This window comes from Fukomys damarensis, unplaced genomic scaffold (genome assembly GCF_012274545.1).
Source record: "Fukomys damarensis isolate Sample0158 unplaced genomic scaffold, DMR_v1.0_HiC HiC_scaffold_18, whole genome shotgun sequence".
In the NCBI taxonomy this organism is placed as follows: Eukaryota; Metazoa; Chordata; class Mammalia; order Rodentia; family Bathyergidae; genus Fukomys; species Fukomys damarensis.
The window spans coordinates 45,496,096-45,518,412 of record NW_022900930.1 but is presented as its reverse complement, the minus strand read 5'-3'; the positions used below and the strand labels follow the sequence as shown (position 1 = coordinate 45,518,412).

Here is a 22,317-nt window from a genome sequence, read left to right as displayed (position 1 = left end):
TTCAAAACCCAAAAAAAAAAAAAAAAAAAAAAAGAATAAAATATTAATGGTTTAAAATCAGTTTTCTATTTAGCAGCATCTCAGTAAACTTAATGCTAAATAGTGCAGGGATTCTCACTGGCCAATTCATATTCTAAGTAAATACACTTGATCTTAGCCAAAAAGCGGAGAAGGAGTAGTCTTAAATAAATCCAAATCCTGGTATCATTTGGGAAAACAGGTTCTTTCTGACAGCAGTGCATAATTCGTAAATATACAAAGGCCTGAGCACGTACCCAAAAGTGTTTTACCAGTGGGTTCATAGCACAATATTTCAAGACCATCATTCTAAAAGACTGGAATGTTAGTTACAGGGTTTTAGTTGTAGAGTCAGTTATGCTTGTGCATCCTCCTCCATGTGTCTCATAATCCCCATTTTCTCTTTCAATGCCCTGTAAGAGTTGGACTAAGGAAGTAGAAATGGAGATTCTGATAGCTCAATGTAGTACATGGCTTCTGAGCAACCTGATGTCAGTGCAAGCAAAGTTCTGTACATCTTGCACACAAAATGGCATTTCATTTTTTTTTACTTCAAAATACTCAGTAATGAGCTGTGCAGATCCTAGACCTGCTGTAAACAACATTCATTCACCTAACCCCTAGCACCTTCTGTGTGTGAGTCACGGTGCCAAACACTGCAGCCATGGGGACTAGGAAGCATCTTCATTCTGCACTGGTGTTTGAAGAATATTTGCATACATAAAGGTTAGAAGGAAAATAATACAGCAGATATCCCTATACCTTCCACACAACCCAAGAACTAGAATAGTACCAACGCCTTAATGTGCTTGTGCTCTTTCTATTCCCTACATTTCTCCTAAGGAAACAATTTTCATGAATTTTATATTTCTCTTTTTTTTTCTTTTTTAATCATTAGTTTTACCACATATATGTACATCTAAACTACATTTTTGGGTCAACTCTTAAATGTACTGCACCTTAAATATCATGTAGTCTTTTGGAACTTGTTTTTTTCATTCAAAATACTATTTCCTCACATTCCATCTATAATGCTCCACATAGTGATAGTTTATTCATTTTCTCTGCCCTCCTAAAGTCCAATATTATAAAACAGCACTACTACAGTTTATCTGTTCTCCTGTTTGGTTGTTTGCCTTCTTTATACCTGTGCTTCCCTGAGCATTCTTGTACACGTACGCTGGTGCGTGTGGGCAAGCGTTTTCTAGAGCAGGACCCATGTGTCAGAGTCACTAGGAAGACGAGAAGACACACTGCTGGCCTCCATCTCCACCAAGCCTGGCTAGGTCAGCAGTAGCCTTTCAGTCAGTCCCAGTAGGTTCTGACATTGCCACTATTGGGACCACACCTTTCTACAAGTTTGCTTTTCTTGATATACACATTGTTTTGGTGGACTCTGTATAGTTTTATACACACAGTAACGTATATATGTAGTTGCCATTGTATATATGTCATGTGTATATGTGTATAAGTAATTGTAACTATTAGGTATTAAGGTATATAAATGTTTTGTTTATAAAATAATGCCAAATTAATTGTCAAAGTCATTCTGGTCATTTATACTCACATCAGTAATGCATAAATTTAGCCATTGATGCACATCCTCTCTTGGTATTGTCTGAATTTTCCATTTTTAATATTTTCCTTCTTGGCCCTAGAATTACTTACATCGGCGCTGGGGATTTAGCTCAGTGGTGCTGCCGCACCTGCCTTTCAAGTGCAAGGTTCATAGTTTGATCCCAGTACCCCCCAAAAAAATAATGGTTATGCCATCTGTTTTACAAATAAAATCATTTAAGTGTTTAAATGTTTAGATTGTATTCAACTACAAGTGTAAGTGGAGTAACATGAGTTCTCCATTTTAGTTAAGAACTATATCATTGGTGCTTGATTTGGGTAAATCTGTACATAAATTCAGTAAGTATTGATTGTGGTATGTAATGTTTTAAATATATGTGCAGTCTTTAAATTTTAGACTTAACGTAAGTGAGACTTTAAAGATAATGTTTACAGGGTAATTAAAAGTAGCCAGTCCTCTTAGGCATGGTATAGGTACCATTTACCTTCCCAGCTTGCAGCTTGCTTTCATTTGTCACGGGATTTGAAATTTGGAAAGGATTTAGTTTGAATAGTAGTATAATAGTCATTGTACAGTTCAAAATATATGTGCTGCTTGTTTTACTCTAAAATGCTTCTATACTTAGCGCCCCATTATTAGAGCAGGTAACCACGGTGACATGGAAACTTCAGGTCCACGCAGGGGAGTATAGCGCACTCAGAGCACATAACCTTTATAGTCATGGTCATTTTATAAATGCTTGGCCTCAGGCTCCGTGAGTATATGAGAATAAGCCTAGTACCTGCTGAACATCTCTAATCTGAAATTTGAATTTTGGACCATTTGGATTTCAGATTTTCATATTAGGGATGCTCAGCCCTAAGGCTATGCGAATATTCTAAAATCTAAAAGTTTGAAATAACTTCTGATCCCACGCATTTTAGATAAAGTATAATCAGCCTGAATATAGCAATAAACACTTCGCTAAGCTTTTAAGCATTAACTCATTTTGTCCTCCTCCAGTTAACCTTCTAAAGTAGGTTTTACTGTTTTCTTCATTACTAGTTAAACCATCATGGGGGTGTGGGGGGCGCACGCCAGTAATCCCCTATAATCCCAACACCTGGGAGGCTGAGGCAGGAGGAAGGCCATGAGTTTGAGGCCAGCATTCCCAGTTACATAGTGAGTTCAAGGCTGGTCTGAACTACATGATGAGACCCTGTCTCAAAAACAAAACAAACAAAAGTGCAAAGAGTTGTTCCAAGGTGACAGCTAGAAAATGTCGATCTATATTCAAGCACTGGCCTATCTTATTTTGGAACTAGAACAGCCATATTTTAAGACTGTAGTTTGGTTATGGTCAGCAGCAATTTCTTATTTCGAATTTCTTCAATATGAAGTAAACATATGAGTCATACAAGAAAAAGGGACACAGTTAAGAATCCTTGATGGGCCAGGGATTTAGCTCAGCGGTTCTGCCGCCTGCCTTGCAAGCGCAAGGACCCGAGTTTGATCCCCAGTACCAAAAAAAAAAAAAAAGAACCCTTGAACTTCTGTTCTGATACTCTGATTTTTCAGTCCAGTGTATTATAGGATGATAATTTATGGGTGGTGAATTTCATTGTGTAAGTTGTTCAAATCATTCTGTTGTATTTCCAGGTGGTTGCTGTATATGGGACTTTATCTGATTTGCTCTCTGTAGCCAGCAGTAAACTCGGGATAAAAGCCACCAGCGTGTACAATGGGAAGGGCGGACTGATCGATGACATTGCTTTGATCAGGTAACTATCCCATCCGTCTAGCTGTCCACCTGTGCCCCAGCATCTTTGGCTGGGCTCTTTTCCTGGAGCAGTGGTCTCATTGCTGTTGAGGCTAGAGCTTTTTGGCAAGTGATCAGTTATAGTTAGCTCTTGTGAATTTCTGTCATTTGGACTTGAGTTATATGGATTGGGTAGAGAACCCCTACTAGATTTAATAGAGGGACAGTCTTTCTGCATAGTTCATGTGTAACTATCAGGAATGTTTTTATGGTTCTTGAGATAATCTAGTCAGATAAGCAGTTTTTAATGTTAAAAATCTAATAACCAATCTCTTTTATAAGCACCTGCTCGTAATTAAAGCATTTCCTAAGGGTGCTTTGAGTTTTATAAACATAACAGAGACCTTATTTTGTAAACACTTGTTAAATATGATAGAATCCAAAGAGAGACAACAGCAGAGATCCCACACGGTAGTACATTTTGGGGTTTATGTTTTGATAAATATCCTAGGAAAAATGATCTCTTTTACGCAAGTTCACCTCCTTTCTCAGAGTCAGAGAATTTTAGAGCACAGAGAGATTGAACAACAGTGGCAGAACTAAAAGGGAACGCAGATTCCATGCTGACTGTGCAATCATGTTGTAATTGCCTTGCCTGGGTTATCTCATTTGGCTGGCAAAGCATGGGTTTTAAAAATTGATAGTGTGAAGATAATGATGCTCTAAATTACAGTTGTATATAAAATTTAATCTCTGTTTAAACCCAGGTCAGAAAGACCTTTCAATATAATGTACTGTCCCCAAACTTAATCACTTCTACAGCCTTCATCTTACCAACAGGAAACTAAGCATCTAAGAAGTGACTTACCTAGGCCCTAGAGTTTAGTAGTTGATTTTTGCTAAAGTCAGTAAACTTTCAGCCTACTCTAAATAGCTGTCTGGCATCGTGCACAAGCAGGAACTATAAACTGCATTTTCAATCCAAATAAGAGAACTTTAGTTTTTCAGTTTCTGTCTTACAACTTATCTTTCACTTTCTATGAATAATTGACATTGAATGATCAACATCACACTCATTTTCTAACACAAATTCTGCTTTTAAGAAAAACTCAGTGTGTTCCTGTGGCCTCCGGCGAGATATAACTGAAGGCTTCAGAGCTGTAAAACACGTACCTGTCCGGTGGTTTATTGTTCATAGTGTGATCATTCACTTTCACTAACCGTGGCTGTGCAGGGCAGGAAGGGGAGGGGAGGGATATGTACACTCATTCTCCAGGACTGTGTGTTACATGCAGTCGTTTACATTTGGGTGTTAAGTGGGGATGTGGTATGTAGAGCAGTTAGTACAAATTGTGTCTTCTGGATTTCATGTGAAAATTTATTTTCATGCACAGCAGCTAATGACTTAGAAAAGAACTCCAATACTTTGTCTATGGATGAAGAATTAAAGTTTAAAAGAAGAAGTTGTCAATGGCTTTAATCATGTTTTGAGCAGAATATTACATTCACCAGTTAATAAGAAGCCAAGCTGGGCATGGTGGTGTATTTCTGTACTCCGGCACTGGGGAGGCTGAGGCAGGGGGATTGATGCAAGCTTGAGGCCAGCTTTGGCTGCATTTTGAAGGCCTGCCTGGACTGCATAGCAAGAGCCTATCTCTAAAAGTGGGGAAAAGAAAACAAAAAGAAACCATATTCACATAATATGCATAGTGGGGTTTTTTCCATTTCAGAAATAAATCTTATGCACAGGTCCCATGCAGCTTTATGTGTAGAGGACATTTGAGTTTAAATCTGGAGTCAGGTAGTCGGGGGCTTAAAACAAAGTACTGAAAATTGAGCTTCTTTGTACACAGACTGATACTGAAACCTATTTTCTACATAATTCTAAGTAATAGTTTATATAGCCAACAGATAATTAATGTGCTTGCTAAGTTTTGATGGTGACTTTTAAAAATTTTTATTTCTCCAGGGATGATGATGTTTTATTTGTGTGTGAAGGAGAGCCATTTATTGGTAAGTGTCTTTCTTAAAAGCCAGTTTTGTTTACCAAAATAAAAAAAGGCAAAATGGTAAATACTTTGCATGGAGTTATACAGTTTAACATTAAAAGGATCTCATGGTTATACTCAGACTTTCACACTTTGTGATTCTGCATTGGGTGAGTATGTTAAAGTACATTTATAGTTTTAATTATATGGTCGTATACTAGTACGAACTCCTCCTCCTTACAAGCCTTAAAGATGCTCTTGATTTGTACATCTTTGTTTGTTTGCTGGTTTTGTTTTGTTTTTGCACCAGGGATCGAACTTAGGACCTTGTGCTTGTGAGGCATGCGGCAGAACCACTGAGCTAAATCCCCGGCCCAAGTACATCTTTGTTAGCTGTGACATGATAGAGTGATTTTGATTTTAGAAGTTACAACTGTTCTGATTTTTCTCTCTGGTAGTAGTTCAGCATTTCTCTAGGGTTCTGTCACTCGTTTGTAAGGTAAGTAGCTCTGACAGTCCTTTACTGCTGAACAAAGCATATTAACCAGAAAACGTCATGGCAGCTGCCACACACGGAAGTGCACAGGCATCCTGCCCTTAGATTTGGAGGAAAGTGTATATCATTACGAATATCTCAGGGCTGGGGCTTTGGCTCCATGGTTCCACTGCCTGCCTTTCAAGCACAAGGACCCAAGTTCAATCCCTGGTACCACAAAAAAAAAAAAAATCTGAAAAGAAAAACTCTAAACTTGAGTAAGCAAATATTCTTCAGTGAGCATTTCTTGCTGTTAGTTCCATGTGGTCGCACCTGAGTATGGGCTTAAACATTTGTAGTGACAGTTCCCAGGAGCTTTGCTCAGGCTGTTGCCGACTCACAAGTAAGCTCACATTCTTCTGTCTCTCCTTTGAACCATGAGCACACTCTTCCCTGTTGTCTTTTCTCCATCTGCCTCAGTGTGGTTGGCAGACAAACTGATTTATTAAACAGAATTCGGGATGGGATGGTAGCCTGGTAATAGAGTATGTGGTCACCATGCATAAGGCCTGGGTTTGGTCTCCAGCACCAAGAATAAAATAGAAAGTCATGAGAACTTGTTTTGTGTCTTGCTACAAACTCTCAGGCTTAGATGTTTTTAGTGTGTTTCCATTGTCTGCATTCCCTGATGCTCACAGGTCTTACGTTGCTGGGGAGACCTTTCTAACATAGCTCCACTGGTCTTTCATAGTTTCCTGCCTTATGGAATATCAAGGTGTTCATCTTACCATTCTTGACACAGACCTGGATCAATATATTTTTCAAGAGTTGATTATCATGATTCTAATCTGAGCACTAGGGTAGCTTTTGGCCACAGAGTTCATGATCGCTTTTAGGTCCTTTTGATGGCTAGAGTAGGAAGTACATACATAGCTAGAGATAAAATGTATTTGCAATGTGTTATGTAATGTGGCTACAACCTTTATGTCATGTATAATAGATAAATAGATAAAATATGAATGGGCTCCTAATAACGCTTCCACTCATGGTCAGGATTATAGTTTGTTTAACGTCTCTCATACACTTTATTCTGATTCTGATTTTTAGTGGTATAACCAGTGATAGAATTATAATGTCTCATTATTTACTTCATTCCAAACAGATAACAATCCCAGTACTTTTAGTACCAATATGCTTACTAAAAACAGTTAAATGTTTCTTGTATATTGTCATCCTTTCTGCTTTTTTTCCTTTTTTTCCTTCTGTACTGTGGATTGAGTTCAAAGCCTCTGCACTGGACTTTCCAGCCCTTTTTCTTTTTCTTTCTTTCTGTTTTTGTTGTTGGCGTTTTTGTTTTTTGAAGCAAGGTCTTAGTTGCCTGAACTGCAGTTCTCCTGCCTCCACCTCCCAGAGTGCTGGAATTACAAGTGTATGCCACGGCGCATGTCTCCTTTCTCCACTTACTGAAAATAACTATCTGTACATTGGCAGAATATGTATATAATTATACATGGTATAAAGTATACTCTCCATGTAGAAATATGCTCTTTCCCTGCAAACTCTCATTTAATTTCACTTTTTCAAGTGTATTTAACGCTCACTTCCAATCCTTGCATCAGTTTCTCTAGTGGCTGTCTGTCTGAAACTTATTCTTTAACAGATTCTTCTCAGGGAGTCTGTGAGAACAGAGTTCTCTGATATCTTACACTTTGTAACAGTTTTGGCTTCTATACTTGAAAGTCAGATGTAGAATCATGTCAGTGCTTACTGAGTTACAGACTTGAAATATGTGTACTTTGCATCACTTATATCCCAGGTGAACTTGTGGAAAAATGCCTGGTTCACATTTTCTTTATTTGAAGACCTTAAATACTATATATTCCATTTTATTCTGGCAGGAAGTATTGGCATCAAAATATCTGATCTCTTATGTGATTGTTTCTCTTAGATCCTTGAAAGGATTTTTCATTTTTTGATGTACAGCATTTTAGTAGAATATTTCTTGGTGTTTTGGGTTGGTTTCTTCAGGTATGTGATGGGTCCTTTCTAAGCCATAGTTGTAAATACTTGTATTTCTTAATTTGAGATATATTTCCTTTAACTTTACCTATTTAGTCTTGCTTTGATTTTCTTTCAGGATTCCTATCGTAAGTTTTGTTTTTTATATTTGAAAGGTTTTTATAAATCCTTTTCATGTCTTTATATTTTTTATTTGTTAAGCTTTTTCTTTTTCATCTTTTATTTCCCTTAGGACATTGTATTTAGTCATTCTTATCTTTCTCCTAATTTAATCTTCATTTTTAAAGTAGTTTTTTCTGTTATTTCTAATTCTCTCCTGACTTCCTCCCCTCATTTCTGAATTTTATAATTCTGGTTTCTGTTTTTCTTTATATTTATTTTACTAGTTTTAGCATGCTTTGGGGCAACAAATTATAGTTTTTATTTATTTTGTGAACATTTCTTTCTGGCATATTTTTATTCTCTCTAGTGATATGTTTCCTGCTTTTTCCTATGTATTTAATGTTTATATATGGATTTGATCTGTAATTTCCTGTTACTCATTCTAACATGAAATTAAGTTTTATTTAATTTGAAAAGGGAGAGCTGACTTAGGAAAGTTTTTTCTAATTTCATGACCTTAGAATTCCCTTTTCTGTTGTTTTATCAACAGGATTATTTTCTGATATAAATCTGGTCTATTACACTTCATACCTTTTTGGACTCCTTTTCATCTCTGTTCTACTCGGAATCTTTCCCCAGGACCTTATGATGTGGGACTTTGCCCTTAGAACAGAATTTTGGCTGCTTGGTTTTGAGAGATAATTTCCAGCCCCGTGAGATACTAGTGCAAGCTCTTGAGTTGCCCATTTTCAGGATGGATTTGCCCACACCCCTCCTACTTTGAGCTGGCTGTGAAACAGCACCTCTGGATAGCTTGGAATTCTTGGGTTCATCACACCACTGTTGTTTCTCTCTCTGCTTTCCTTCATCCAGGTTGGGTCCATACTGCTCCTCCAGCTGCAGGTGTCCTTGGGACAACCTTATCACCTTGTTTTGTTGTAGATGCTGCCTGTGGGTTGGGTTTTGCTGTCTAGTAACTCTAGTGTGCTTTTGTGGTAGATTTAGTTTCACAGTGTCTCTGCCAAACCCCGCCATCTTAATATTTTTATTTTCTGGTCATCATCTGTAGATCCTCAGACAGATTCTAAACCACCTGAAGGATTGTTAGGATCCCACACTGACTGGCTTACATTAAATGTTGGAGGACGGTACTTTACAACTACACGGTAGGTGTATGTGTGTGTATGTGCGCGTGCAAGAGAGAATGAAAGGCACTTATATGTACCATTTATTTCCTTTTATTTGCTGATTCCTTACAAGGTAATCAGATGGCTGCTTAAATATACAATGTGTTGTGAAAACATTTTTTAGAGAAAAAAGTAAAACATAATTGCCATGTCATTCCAGAGAAGGCATAAAAAGCATGAATTCAGTGTTTTAGAACATGCCTTTTGATATTAATAATATACATGAAATAAAAGTAAAAATGTTGAATTTTGTAGAGATTACAACTGCTTACTAAAGGGAATCAGAAAAATAAGTTTAGATGATAAACAGTATTGTCATATAATATCTATCTAGAAGGATAGGTTAGTGTTTAAATAAAAATAAAACTATTTAAGTCAAAGGAAGTGCCAGATTAGAAAGGATTTTGATAAATAGCAACTTATCGCACATTTTTGTTTCCCAGCATTACTCCTACCAGGTTGTAGCATGCATCTTTTTGAAAGAACAGCTGAATCAAGTATACTCTTGACTTAAATATGTTTATTTATAAAGACACATGGAGAAATCAATTTTTTTCCCTGAATTCTTAGGAGCACTTTAGTGAATAAAGAACCCGACAGCATGCTGGCCCACATGTTCAAGGACAAAGGTGAGTATAAGACACTGTTTTCACCATGTGTGCGATCTGTTTCTATTTCTCTTACTTCTGAATGTACTTTTTAGTAGTATCAGCAATTGTCACATTAGTAAAAACTTGCTGGCATGTTATATGATTTTTCTTCTGTTAATTCTAACTATTATGGCTTATGGGTGACAGGTGTCTGGGGAAATAAGCAAGATCATAGAGGAGCTTTCTTAATTGACCGAAGTCCTGAGTACTTCGAACCCATTTTGAACTACTTGCGTCATGGACAGCTCATTGTGAATGATGGCATTAACTTACTGGGTGAGTTTTCAGTGATTCCTCACATTTTTGTAAGTGTAGGATTTCATATTTTGTTTTCATATATAATATATATTTTCACAAAGCAAAGGTGTATCTCTGCTGCTTTTTAAAGTATAAGTTTTCACACATGTATGAGTATGTGTAGGTATAGAAACAGATCTCAGGTATGCTTTCTGGTCTGGAGTCTTTGCATGTACTGGAAGGAAAGAAATTATAAAGATCAGAGTAGAAAGTAATGAAATCGATCCTCTCCCTCCTGTCCCTCCCTATCCCAGACTCATTCCCATCCTTTCAAAGAACCAATTCTGCTTCACAGCTTTTGGGGTTTTTTTTGTGGTTTTGGTTTTTTTAATTTCTATTTCATTAATTTCTGCTCTGATCTTTATTTTTTTTCCATTAAATTTATTGGTACATTTTAGGCATACAGTTACATTCTCATACCTGAGAATACAGTCACATTCATCATTGGGAACTTGTATCCTTATATGATGTATCTTGGTTTTTATTTTTTTCCCCATTCCCCTGCCCTCCCTTCTGCTCTGATCTTTATAATTTCTTTGCTTTTACTAGTTTCAGATTTGGATGGTTCATGTTTTCCATGGACCTTACACAAGAGGCTTTAAAGGATGTTGTACATTCTCCATCCAAACTCTTCGTGTTCCTCCAGGAGTGCCCCCAGGAGCTAAATGATTTAAAATAACCTATACTAATTTCTCTTGAGACCCAAAGGGTAACAAGTAGCAGAGTAGGGTTTCAAATCGGCCCTTCTGATGCCAATAGAAAATACACTAAAACTTCATTTTCTCAGTGATCCATGCATGTTTTTTTATTTATAAAGCTTTTCTGGAAGTTTTTAAGGTTAACTCTATAGCTAGATTAGAAAAGCACTAAACCGCATTCCCCAAGAAGTTCTGATTTCCCCACTAAACCACATTCCCCAAGAAGTTCTGATTTCCCCAGTGGTAAGCTGAGAGCCAGGCCCATTCGAATGCTTCACGGTGGGTTTCCGCCCAGGGCCACTTCCCGCTTGTGGCTGTCTTCTGGAGGAATCCCCAGAGGGAGCCACTCTGGCATGGACAGGAGAGTGTGACCCCGAGCAGCGAGCTGGCTGATAGAGAGATCGACAGATAACCTTTGTGTTACAGTCGGATTATTGCAGACGGAATTTGGTTTTCAAAGAAAAGACTGTGTGTTTTCCTCTTCCCCAAGGACTGCTTACGGTTTTCTTATTAGCTAAAACTGTTTGAAGGTAGGAACGATGTCTCAGGCTTTGTAATTCCTGAGTCCTTACTAGTTCTTTGAAACCATTCAGCTGAATGATGGAGGCTTCATCCACCAGATAGTGGATTCTAGATTTATTCCCACACTCTGACAGTAAGCATGCCAGGTCACCAGGTGATCGGTGAAATGCTTTTCATCATTTAGAACTCTTCCGTAAAAACTAATTTTCGTATGAGAACAATTTCTGAATTACACTTTTGACTTGTTAGGAAGCTGACGTCAACTTTTATTCATTTCTATCATTTTCTGATTCAGTAAGTATTTATGATAACCCAATCAGATTTGCTCCATTAAAAAAGTAAATGAAATGCTAAGATTAAGTGCACTAATCATTTTTATTGGATTCACAGTGAAATCATTAAAACTGTTGTTCTAGGAATATGTAGTGTTCAGCTTTCTTCCTTGTGGCCTGTTCAGTTATAAGAAATGATTTAGAAATATGTGAAGCTTTTGTTCTAATTTTTTTTATCTCACAGAAAAGTTTTGCTTTAAAAATATTTTTCAGAATTCTGTTATTCATTCTGCACATTAGTTGTCTGCTCTTGACAGTAGCCTACTTGTTGAATTTCAGTTCTGTTAGGAGCATTCAACACAAAGAACTCTGGACATATCATGAGTTAGGCTGTAGCTCCGTAGTAGAGCACTTGCCCAGCCTGTTTGAAGCCCTGGGTCAGTCCCCTACACAGGAAAAGAGAATTGTCTCTGAAAGGCACATCCGTTTTGCTCTGATAGGTGTGTTGGAAGAAGCCAGATTTTTTGGAATCGACTCATTGATTGAACACCTAGAAGTGGCAATAAAGGTGAGGTTCTTTTGACCGGTGTTACATTTACTACAGGTTTCTCCCAAAATGGCCCACTAATTTTTTAATATCTTTTTCTAGAATTCACAACCACCAGAGGACCATTCTCCGATATCCCGAAAGGAATTTGTTCGATTTCTGCTAGCAACTCCTACTAAGTCTGAATTGCGTTGCCAGGTAATTAGTGCACACTTTTACATGACTTATTTGTATCAGCAAATCTGTGAGTTAAGACTTTTGTCCTTGCAGAGTTTTGTTTATTTAAAGTATTTTTGTTTCTGCTTTGGTTTTCTTTTAGTGTAAGATATAATTTAATCATGGGCCATAGTCGTAACTTAATTTTAAAGCAGCCGAAAAATACACATTAGTCTTTTTTATTGTCTAACTATGCTTCGTGCCGCAGTTTTTGAGTAGTCTGTGGAAACTGCAGCAATTGTAAACCATTAACGTTTACACCATTGGCTGCGTGTGGCTAGTCAGTGGCAGATACTTTTGTGTGTTACAGCATTTGATACCCACTTTTTCTTAATAAGCTGTCTGAATTCTTGAATGAAAATCATTTAATCATGATCAGTTTTAACTGAACTAACATGAGCAGGTATGTTATTAACAAGGTTTCCTCTTTAGAAATATCTGCACATAAATGAAGTACAGTTAGTGTCCTACTGTAAAGTTCCCTTTATGTGGAATGCATTAAAAACAAAGACTTCATATGTGTAAGTTCTATTTGCTCATGTTCTGTCAGAAACTCCAAGGCACCGAACTGCTTCTAAAAAACCCGTGGTAGTTAGTTATAGTAATTAAATCTAAAGCAAACAGATGGTTTAAACATTATGACAGTCTGTGCTTTTTAATTTCAGGGTTTAAACTTCAGTGGTGCTGATCTTTCCCGTTTGGACCTTCGATACATTAACTTCAAAATGGCCAATTTAAGCCGCTGCAACCTTGCACACGCGAATCTCTGCTGTGCAAATCTTGAACGAGCTGATCTTTCTGGATCAGTGCTTGACGTAAGAATGATTTTTGGTTATGACAAAAATTAAAATTTTAGGCTATTAAGCAGTCTTAAAAACACAGGACTTATACCTGTCTCTGAGGAGCTTTTATTTGAAAACAGATAATTTAGTACGTCCATGATAAAACTGCTGGCTCCAAAAGTGAAATGGATTGGTTTTACAACTTTGATATCCTTTATTAAACATAGACCTTAAAGGTTTAGCAACTAATAAATGAAATCTTCAAATTGGATCTTGATCTCAATATAGCACACTAGATTTATTAGAACTGGTGTCTTCCTGCAAATAAATTAAAGGTATAAAGCAAAAGCGTAACGTGGAAAGACCTTTGAAATCTGTTCAGCCTCATTTTTGGAATAGGAAAATGTGAGTGCCCTAGAATTATTCACGGTATGCATCGGTCTGGGTGTTGACGTCTAGGCGGTGCACTTGCTCTCTCGCTATGAATAGGTATAGATAAGTATAGGTGTCGTGTGGGTATAGGTGTAAATATTTGTGTATACAACCACATGTAAATGTAAAGGCATATTATGTGTGTGCAATTGGCTGTATGAATTTGGGGTTTGAGAATATATGTAGTACCAATAACAACTTTAAATTCTTTAATACCATAGCCTAAGTCAGTATGTCTTCAGAACTAACTGCTCCTAGTATAGCATTTTGCTATTGATGGTCATTTTTTCCCCATTAAGTTTATTGGCACATTTATTTATTTTGGTACTGGGGATCTAACTCTGGACCTTGTGCTTGTGAGGCGGGCGGCAGAGTCACTGAGCTAAATCCCTGGCCTGTTTGTACATTTAAAGCAAACTATACAGTTACATTTATCACTGCGATCTTGTACCTTTACATGATAGGTCTTGGTTCCTATTTTTTCCCCATATCCCTGCCCTCCCTTTACCCCCTTCACCCTTCCCTGTTTACAAAGACTTTGTTTCCATTTTTGATAGTCATTTATTTAAATATAATTTTAGCTTTATTCCTTAGTTAGAGCCTGTTTTCTGTGGAGCTTTGTGCCGGATGTAAAAAATCTGCCGGTATACATTTTAAGTACTGTCACTCTTTATTCTGTTATATGAGGAAAGGTCAAGTCAGTAGCAAAACGGGCAAAGGACTAACTGCACAAAGCAAAACTCTAAAGGACCTAGTCAGTCTCAAGTAAAATGTTGAAAGACTTGTTTTTTTGGTAAAGACAAAAAGAGGTAAGACAAATAAGGTCAGTTAGCACAACTGGTTTGCAGTTCTAATATTTAATTATGAACTGTGAACTTGAGCCATAATTTTCTTCTCTGAAAGCTAGGTCTCGTAATACTTACTCTATCCATGTGAGGTAGCTCAGATGAAGGCCAAAATAGATAATGAAAAATGACTTTATCAACTGGGGTTATAGGAGTGTAAGGTTAGTCACTACCGATGACAATGGCTCCTGCTGGCGAGTCACCTCACAAGCTGTCTAAGCTGTGAGAGTCAAAACTAATTCATTGTCCTTGGCATTCCAGGATGGTTGCTGCCAACAGCCATGTCCTGTGCTGTCCACAAGTAGGATGGTGCTGATAAGCACTGCCACAGCGCCGGCTCTCACAGCCCCAGCACTCTCACTGAAGTGAGGCTCATCCCAGTTCATAGCTTTGCTGCTCTCCCCCAGGGCCTGCGAAACCTTTACATAGGAGTCTTTTCCTTCTGTTGTAAACCAGGATGGTCTCCGCTGGCCTTAGTGACTTAGCCTCTGATGAGGCAATGCAGCTGTTCCTCACCGTCGCATTTATTTCCCGTCCAAGACTCAGAACAGTAATAGCTCGTAGAATGGTAAGAAGTGAAATGATTATTTAACATGACCTGGCCATTTTATAGACTGAGAAACTTGTGAGACCTGCCACAGGCCAAAAGGTTAGTTTTTATCAGAGTTAGAACTAGAATTTAAAGTTTTCCTTTCATTTTTTTGTAAAGGACTTTTTATTTTTAAAAATGCCAAGCATTTACAAAAATAGTCACAATTGAATTCCCCTAGTACAGAACCTGCTTTGTTTTGTCTGAACCTTGACCCCGATTATTTTTAAATAGCTCATTTTACCTATTTCTTTATCTTTTTTTTCTGTAACGATAAGGACCATTTTAAAAACAATACTGGGGAATGTTACTCAGTGGTAGAGTGCTTGCCTGTACCACCCCACCCCAGGAAAGATCCCCAGATATGCCATTATACTTTTAAAATCACAGTAAAAAACTGCTCTCATCAGAACATATTGCCTCTCGATAAAGTAAGATGAGTTCTCATAACTGTAATGGGAACTTTAGTAGCTGAGTTCTAGAGTCTTAACATTGGTGACCTCCTTTATTATTTAATGAATCGAGGGTGAAATGCTTTATGTAGTTGAAGATAGAAAATCTCACTGCGATCTCTGATATATTTGCTTCTTTGTGAGATTCCATGGTACATCCTGGGTATACCTAGCAAACTTTTGATAGTTATCTTGTGCTTTATTTTGGAGCATTACAGAGAACCAGAGACATTTATCTGCATATATCGACTTTCTGTCTTGTTCTTTTCTAAGTACATAAAATCCATTCATTAATTACATTGGACCTTCCAGGTCCTCACTATCCCAACTGGCTAGGCAGAGCTACCTTATGTTAGGCACACGCACAGGCGGGAGTAAGCAGGAGTCTGTCACTTTTCTGTGATTGAAATGGTCTCTGTCTCTTAGCAGAACTGACTGTGGGCTGGATGAAATTGCACCTATAAAATAAGGATTTTCTCAACAAATGTGAGCAGCACATGACTTGATTAGCCTTAGGGTTTTAGACAACTACAGTCATCATCCATAGTGTGCCTTATAATTGTTAAAACACTTTCGCATTTAGCTTCCTCTTTGATCGTCAGAAAGCTGTCCAGTGTGACTGGTGGTTATCAGAGTTAGACTTGATGGTATTAAATTCTTTTGAGATGGATTAACTATTTAAGTCTCATACTTTTTTTCTAATTTCTTACTCTCTGCTCTCCTTTATGTATCACGACGTCAGTGCTCAGAGTTTAGAGTGTGTGTACCAATGCTTGGTACAGAAAGGCTAATGTTTTGTAGCTAAATGATGCCTTCAATTCCTGGAATTAGTAGTCTGGCCTTGGAAATGAAAGTGTTTCTAAAAATTGAAATGGGGTGTCATAGTTTTACTCCCCCAGCTTCTTTGCTCTGAACTCTTATGTTTTATGCAAAGTGGGGGTGCTGTTGTTAATCTAGTATTTTGTTTTTTTTAAAACATATATATAAAATGTTCTCTATAAAATGTTCTTAGATCTGTTTGGGTTCCATTAAAATAGTCTTTATTGTAAATAGAAAATAAATTGAGTACTCTTTTTTTTGTAGTTTTTCTTTTTACACCAATTAGAACAAAATTGTGAACCTTAAAATGAAGACATTTTTCTTTGCAGTGCGCAAATCTCCAGGGAGTCAAGATGCTCTGTTCTAATGCAGAAGGTGCATCTCTGAAGCTGTGTAATTTTGAGGATCCTTCTGGTCTTAAAGCCAATTTAGAAGGTGAGATTCTATTCTTGTACAGTGGACCCTCGACTTACAAATTCAGTTTGTTCCCAAGAGGTGGTTGTAACTCAAGTTGGTTAATTTGAGGCTCCGTCTCCTCTACACAGCCTTCAAAGTCTCTCTCCTGTATACCGGCAGATCTCAGTGTCCTTAGAGAGACACTGGCCCAGGATTTCCCAGTTAACCCTATACAGGAAAGCATGTTGTACTGGTTCTTCCAGAACTCTTTAAGGGTTAAATCTGTATCTGAGACCATCTGGAAGCATTCAGATCATGACTCAAGACTTTGGTCATAAGTTGAAAACAAATTCCACCCCTATTTACAGGGACTTTGTTTCCAGTTTTTTCCTTTTCTCATATTAATTCCATTCCCTTTTTCCTTTCCTCAGCCCCTCCTATTTCCCCTTCCCCTCTGGACCTTCCATATTTCACATTATCTATTATACCTTTTGATCCTGAAAGGAAGGCAGGGGAATGGGGGGAAAATAAGAATCAAGATATATTATGTAAAGGTACAGATTTCCAGTGATGAATGTTGTTATATTTTATACCTAAACTATACCAATAAAATTAATTTTTAAAACCCTAAAATTCCAGTTATAACTGAAGTTGTTCATATGTCAGGCTGGTCATAACTTGAGGGTCCTCTGTATATCTACCTATTCTGTGGTAAAAGCCAACTATAAATAAAAAGCCCAGCAGAATTATTATTTAAAGCTCAAAAGTATTAGTCAAGTTTGTGAAGGGGTAAATGTTTCCTTCCTCAATCATATGCTAATCAAAATTGAGGGTGCAGGAAATAAAGCTTTGAATATTTAATAGTACTTAGTTGGAGAAACAAATACCAGTATCTTAACTTTCTTATGCAATAAAATACCCTTATACTGACCAAAAGGAAAGGACAGGTTGCATAAAGTAGTTTGTCATTTTTAGTTTCAGTAATTCATTATTGCTTTGTTGTGTTTGTGAATCGGGCACCTCGTTTACTTGTCTACATAGGAGACACTGTATTTACGCCTTGTCATAAGCCTGCGGTGGCATGTGGCAAAGTGCTAATTATTGCCCTAAGATAGGATTTATTTCTCCCTCAAAAGTATCCATAATCCCAGCATTCAGGAGGCCAGGCAGCCTGGGCAACATAGTGTATTCAAAGCCGGGCTAGAATGCAAAGCAAAAATCAAACATACAAAAAAGTATCAATGGGCCAGGGATTTAGCTTGCCACACTGCCTCCTGAGTTTGATCTCCAGCACTAAAAGAAAAGTATCAATGAAACTATTAGTTTGCATCATAAGTAAACAAAATTTCCAACGTTGAACTCTGTAGATGTAAGCTGATTGAAATTTCGGGTTTATTTCCAAAACCTGAAAGACCTATAGCAGGCCTTGCTCACTTACCTCCATAAGTCATCCTGCAATTTTGTTGACAGTTGATAATTACAGCTATTTTTAAATTAATCTGCTCTTAAAATATGTTCTCCATAGGTGCTAATCTGAAAGGTGTGGATATGGAAGGAAGTCAGATGACAGGAATTAACCTGAGAGTTGCTACCTTAAAAAATGCAAAGTTGAAGAACTGTAACCTCCGAGGAGCGACTCTGGCCGGAACTGACTTAGAGGTGAGCTCCCAGGCCAGAGAACTTTGGTTAATGTCAGATCGCATGCAGAATTCCTGGCCATCATAAGCACAGTCGTTGTCGTGGGCTGGGGAAGCTGCCAGGTGATGTCCAGCGTGGGCGGAGAGTCTCTCCGCTTCAGCTGCTTGGTCAGAGCGGGAGCCGGCTCGCTGTGAGTAGTCTTAGGACCTCCAGCCTGTGCTGATTCCATTTCTCTCCTTTTTGGTGGTTTTTTCTCAGACAGCATGGATAGAGGCTTTATTAATTTAATGTATTGTTTTCCGTGAATTTTAATTCCAGACGACTCAGTGAGCCAGATTACTTCTTGTACTACTTGAGAAATCTGAGTGGCATACAGCTGTGAAATCGGGTTGAGAAAAAGCCTATTTTGAATTGCCGTCGGACTCTGAATCTCACTTTGAGATTTTAATTTTGTGCGGTCAGCTTTTTCTTGAGAATCGTCCTCTGTATGTCCCCTTGATTCACACGTTTAGCCAGCAGGTTCCCCAGCTGTTATGGCTGTGGAGATCTCAGCGGTGTTCAGCCCCACTTCTGCAGCAAGGATGCGTTCTCTGTCTGTGCTGCCGAGCTCTTGTGCTGTGTCCAGTACAGCTGAAAAATTGCTTTTAAAAATGTATTTACTTCTCGTTCATTTAAATACCCACATGTGGCTGGTGGCTCTCATATTGAATGGTAGAGCTTTATGTAAAAAGTCTGGCACAGATAGGATTACAGAGGACATTATGTAAAAATTTAGCTTATTGATATTTTCAGAAATATTTTTGCCTTGATCTTCTGATAGGGCTCAGGAACAGAGTAGCAGATGCTTTTAAACTCAAAGGGCAAGAGGCCTGCAGTGTAATCCTAGTTCGAGTGAAATGACTCATTTGTTAGTGTTACCTGAGAGCATAAGTTTGTCCTTTTTAGTTATCGTGTAGTCGTCGTGAAAGCAGCAGAAGCCTTCCCCCTTCCAGCTCATTGCAGAGACTAATCCAGCTGACCATTGAGGGCCAGCTGCTGACATTTGCCTCTTAAAAGGTTGCATGTCCTCACCCCTCTCTAACCATGGGCCCGCCCCTCCCCAGGGACTTAGCAAGAATTTCTCGTTCATCTATCCCTCTGGGATCTTGAGAGAAATTCCCGGCTCCAAGTTGTGGCTGTGCCAGTGTGTACATCTACCAAAACTCACTGAATTGTACACAGAAATGTGGGGCTAAAAAATGCAAGGCAATTCCCTGCTATAAAAATGTTAGGGCTGCAGAATAGAAAAGTCTACTACACAAATAAATTGTTAAGGAAAATGTCAGATTTTAAAAAAATAGTCTTTCCCCATCTCCTGCCTTTTGAAAGTATAATGAGAATAGTTACTATGTTGGAATCCATCCTGGATTTTAGTTGCCTGTTTGTAAAACTGAAGAAGAGGGACACATGCTTCCCTTTAACCTCTGTTCACGCATCTGTGGAGGAAGAAAAGCTGGCTTTGGCACATGTAGACGAAGTGTCCTGCACATTGGTTTATTACACATAAACATCGTCCATGAGCCCAGAAATCATTTCACAAGGAACGTCTAAGGTCCTACATCTCCACGCATTATATGAATTCTCTTTTATCTTGCAGAACTGTGATTTATCTGGCTGTGACCTTCAGGAAGCCAACCTAAGAGGTTCCAACGTGAAGGGGGCCATATTTGAAGAGATGCTGACACCACTACACATGTCACAGAGCGTCAGATGAGAGCTTCAGAGAGGGAGGCGTCTGGGACAAAATGCTCTCCTTGTCATCTCGTTTTTCCACCCACTCAGCTGGCTAGAGGTGTAACACTGTAAGGGAATTTTTAAAATATTTAGAGGATTATGAATGTTCTTGGCGGTGCATAGGGGGGAAAATTGAAGTTTTCCCACAGAAAATGTAAAAGAAAAGCACTTATTTAATAGATATAGGAAAAGTAGATTATATTGCTGCCTTTTGAATGGGGTAGGGGGATTTGCCTGGTTTTGTGACTGGGAATAGTATCTATTATATTTGCTTTTAAATAGGCATGATGTGGAAATACCATCTTGGTTTAAGATGCAGTTGAGAATTTTAATTTATGAAAGCACAAAATATGCAACTATATTTATTGAATATCTAGATGCAGTATGGGTATTTAAATCATTAAACTTTATGAAGCTTTGAAAAGATTGTTCAGGTTCATAGATAGCTTTAGTGATGCCTCCCCTCTTTAAATATCTCTTGCTTCATATGAATATGGTGAGGTCAGATTCCCTAAGGCTCTATTCAGGTTCATTTTTATATGTTTACTTTTTAGAACAAAACAGTAGCTAAATTTAAGAAATAGCCCTCTTATTGATTTAACAGAGTGGAAAAAAATTATCATTGTATGTCATGATGATACTGAAGGTTCATTGGAACTATCCAGATGGACAGAAAGTTTTCCTGTTGCTACAACTATTAAATGAGCATTCATCCAAATTTCATTCTAGGCAAGTTCCTGTCAACAGCAGACCAGGCAGTTTTCTCTGTCTACACTACTAGTCTAGTTTCCTCATATACAAGCAGCAGAAGCTCAGGAAGATACTTCAAAAGCAAAAACCCAAAGTGCACCGTTGATACACATTTAATTCAAATGCCAAATGGCTTAAACCTGGCCAGCTTAGAAATAGGCATTAAATCCAAATCCAGTGCAGTTAGAGCCACATGGGTAAGCCTGGCAAAGTCACCTTTCAGAAGGTGACATAACTGTAGCTCAAACCCTACAGTGGGAAATGTGGGATTTTAAATTGACAGCATGATTATAACCACAAAATATTAATCACCTTGGCTGGTCTGATTCGTAATACCTGTCAGCACCTGTGGTTCTTTGACTTGTCTTTTTTGGTGGTTTTTGTCAAATTGTAGCCCAGCTTCCTTGAGTCATTATCTCTCTGAGACAGCAGGATGGGGCCTTTACTTCCCTACTGGTACCCCAGTGTCCTTATGTGTACCCCAAGAGCAGGGATATACGCTGTGTCCAAATGGGTTCTGAATCCCATACTCACCAGCTTGAGGCAACGAATCACTGAAAACCACTTTTGTCTCCTTTGGGAGATGACATATCTTCAGTATTTCCGTAGCTTATTCTTCTATATCTACATATGCAAAGCTTTCCTTAACAGTAAAGGGTACTTATGCACAGTGGGAGGGGATTGGACCTTTACAGGTGAAGGAAAGCAACTTTAGAAATGAATTATTTTCTTTGCTTTATTATTTTTACCAAGACAGAGAAGTATTGTATTGAGAGATATCTATTTTCATAATCAATATGTGCCTAAATTATATTTAAATCATTTCACTCTGTACTATATTTTCAATAATTATAGAATGTGTTGTTCATTCACTGAAGGGTACCTCTGTAGATAAATCTGAAGTTGCAGAAGGATCTGAAAGATCTTAGTGGTGTACTTAGAAACTGCAGGCTTTGGATCTAAGTTATACTGCATTAATAAACGCTGTGAAATGTTGAAAATAAGTTTCATCTCTTGATTTTGAAAATCAGCACTTTGTGTTTTCCTTACATTTCTTCAGTCTGGGTTGACAACCAGGGTCTGGGTGAAAAATGAAATGCAGTATAACATTGCTTAAGGATTAGTTTCTTAGAGGTGCCATTAAAATACAGTGGGCCCTGTACTTATGACTGGAATTTTAGTTTTAACTTAAAACCTAAGTCATGACTTATGAACTGAATGCTGGTCACTTGTGCTTCCAAATGGTCTCAGATAAGATTTAACCCGTAGAGCTCTGGGAGGAACATTGCAGCATGCTTTCCTATGTGGGTTTGAGAAATCTTGGGCCAGTGTCTCTTAAGGACACTAACATCTGTCTGGAAGAAAGTGTGGCCTAAAATTATACAGGAGAGAGAGTTTGAAAGCTGTGTAGAGAAGCCTTCAATTATCCAACCTGAGTTACGACCAACTGAGTTGAACCATTTGAGTTTGTAAGTCAAGGATCCACTGTTAGCTCATTTCTTCAAACAAGATTCATTTATGATCTTTTCAAAA

At 38.0% G+C, this 22,317-nt stretch overlaps 1 protein-coding gene across 2 annotated transcripts in view; it reads left to right on the top strand.

Moving 5' to 3' along the window:
* Window positions 1-21,783, top strand: part of Kctd9 (potassium channel tetramerization domain containing 9) — a 25,423-nt gene extending 3,640 nt beyond the window's left edge. For both annotated transcript variants that reach the window (XM_010623668.3, XM_010623678.3), the window contains exons 2-12: window positions 3,279-3,357; window positions 5,305-5,348; window positions 8,989-9,085; window positions 9,677-9,735; window positions 9,904-10,032; window positions 12,046-12,113; window positions 12,195-12,290; window positions 12,974-13,123; window positions 16,557-16,662; window positions 18,149-18,282; window positions 19,898-21,783. In XM_010623668.3, the coding sequence (XP_010621970.1) occupies window positions 9,708-9,735; window positions 9,904-10,032; window positions 12,046-12,113; window positions 12,195-12,290; window positions 12,974-13,123; window positions 16,557-16,662; window positions 18,149-18,282; window positions 19,898-20,014 (828 nt within the window). In that variant the 5' untranslated portion in view covers window positions 3,279-3,357; window positions 5,305-5,348; window positions 8,989-9,085; window positions 9,677-9,707 and the 3' untranslated portion in view covers window positions 20,015-21,783. The remainder of the gene's footprint in view (window positions 1-3,278; window positions 3,358-5,304; window positions 5,349-8,988; window positions 9,086-9,676; window positions 9,736-9,903; window positions 10,033-12,045; window positions 12,114-12,194; window positions 12,291-12,973; window positions 13,124-16,556; window positions 16,663-18,148; window positions 18,283-19,897) is intronic.
* Window positions 21,784-22,317: the final 534 nt, after the last annotated feature.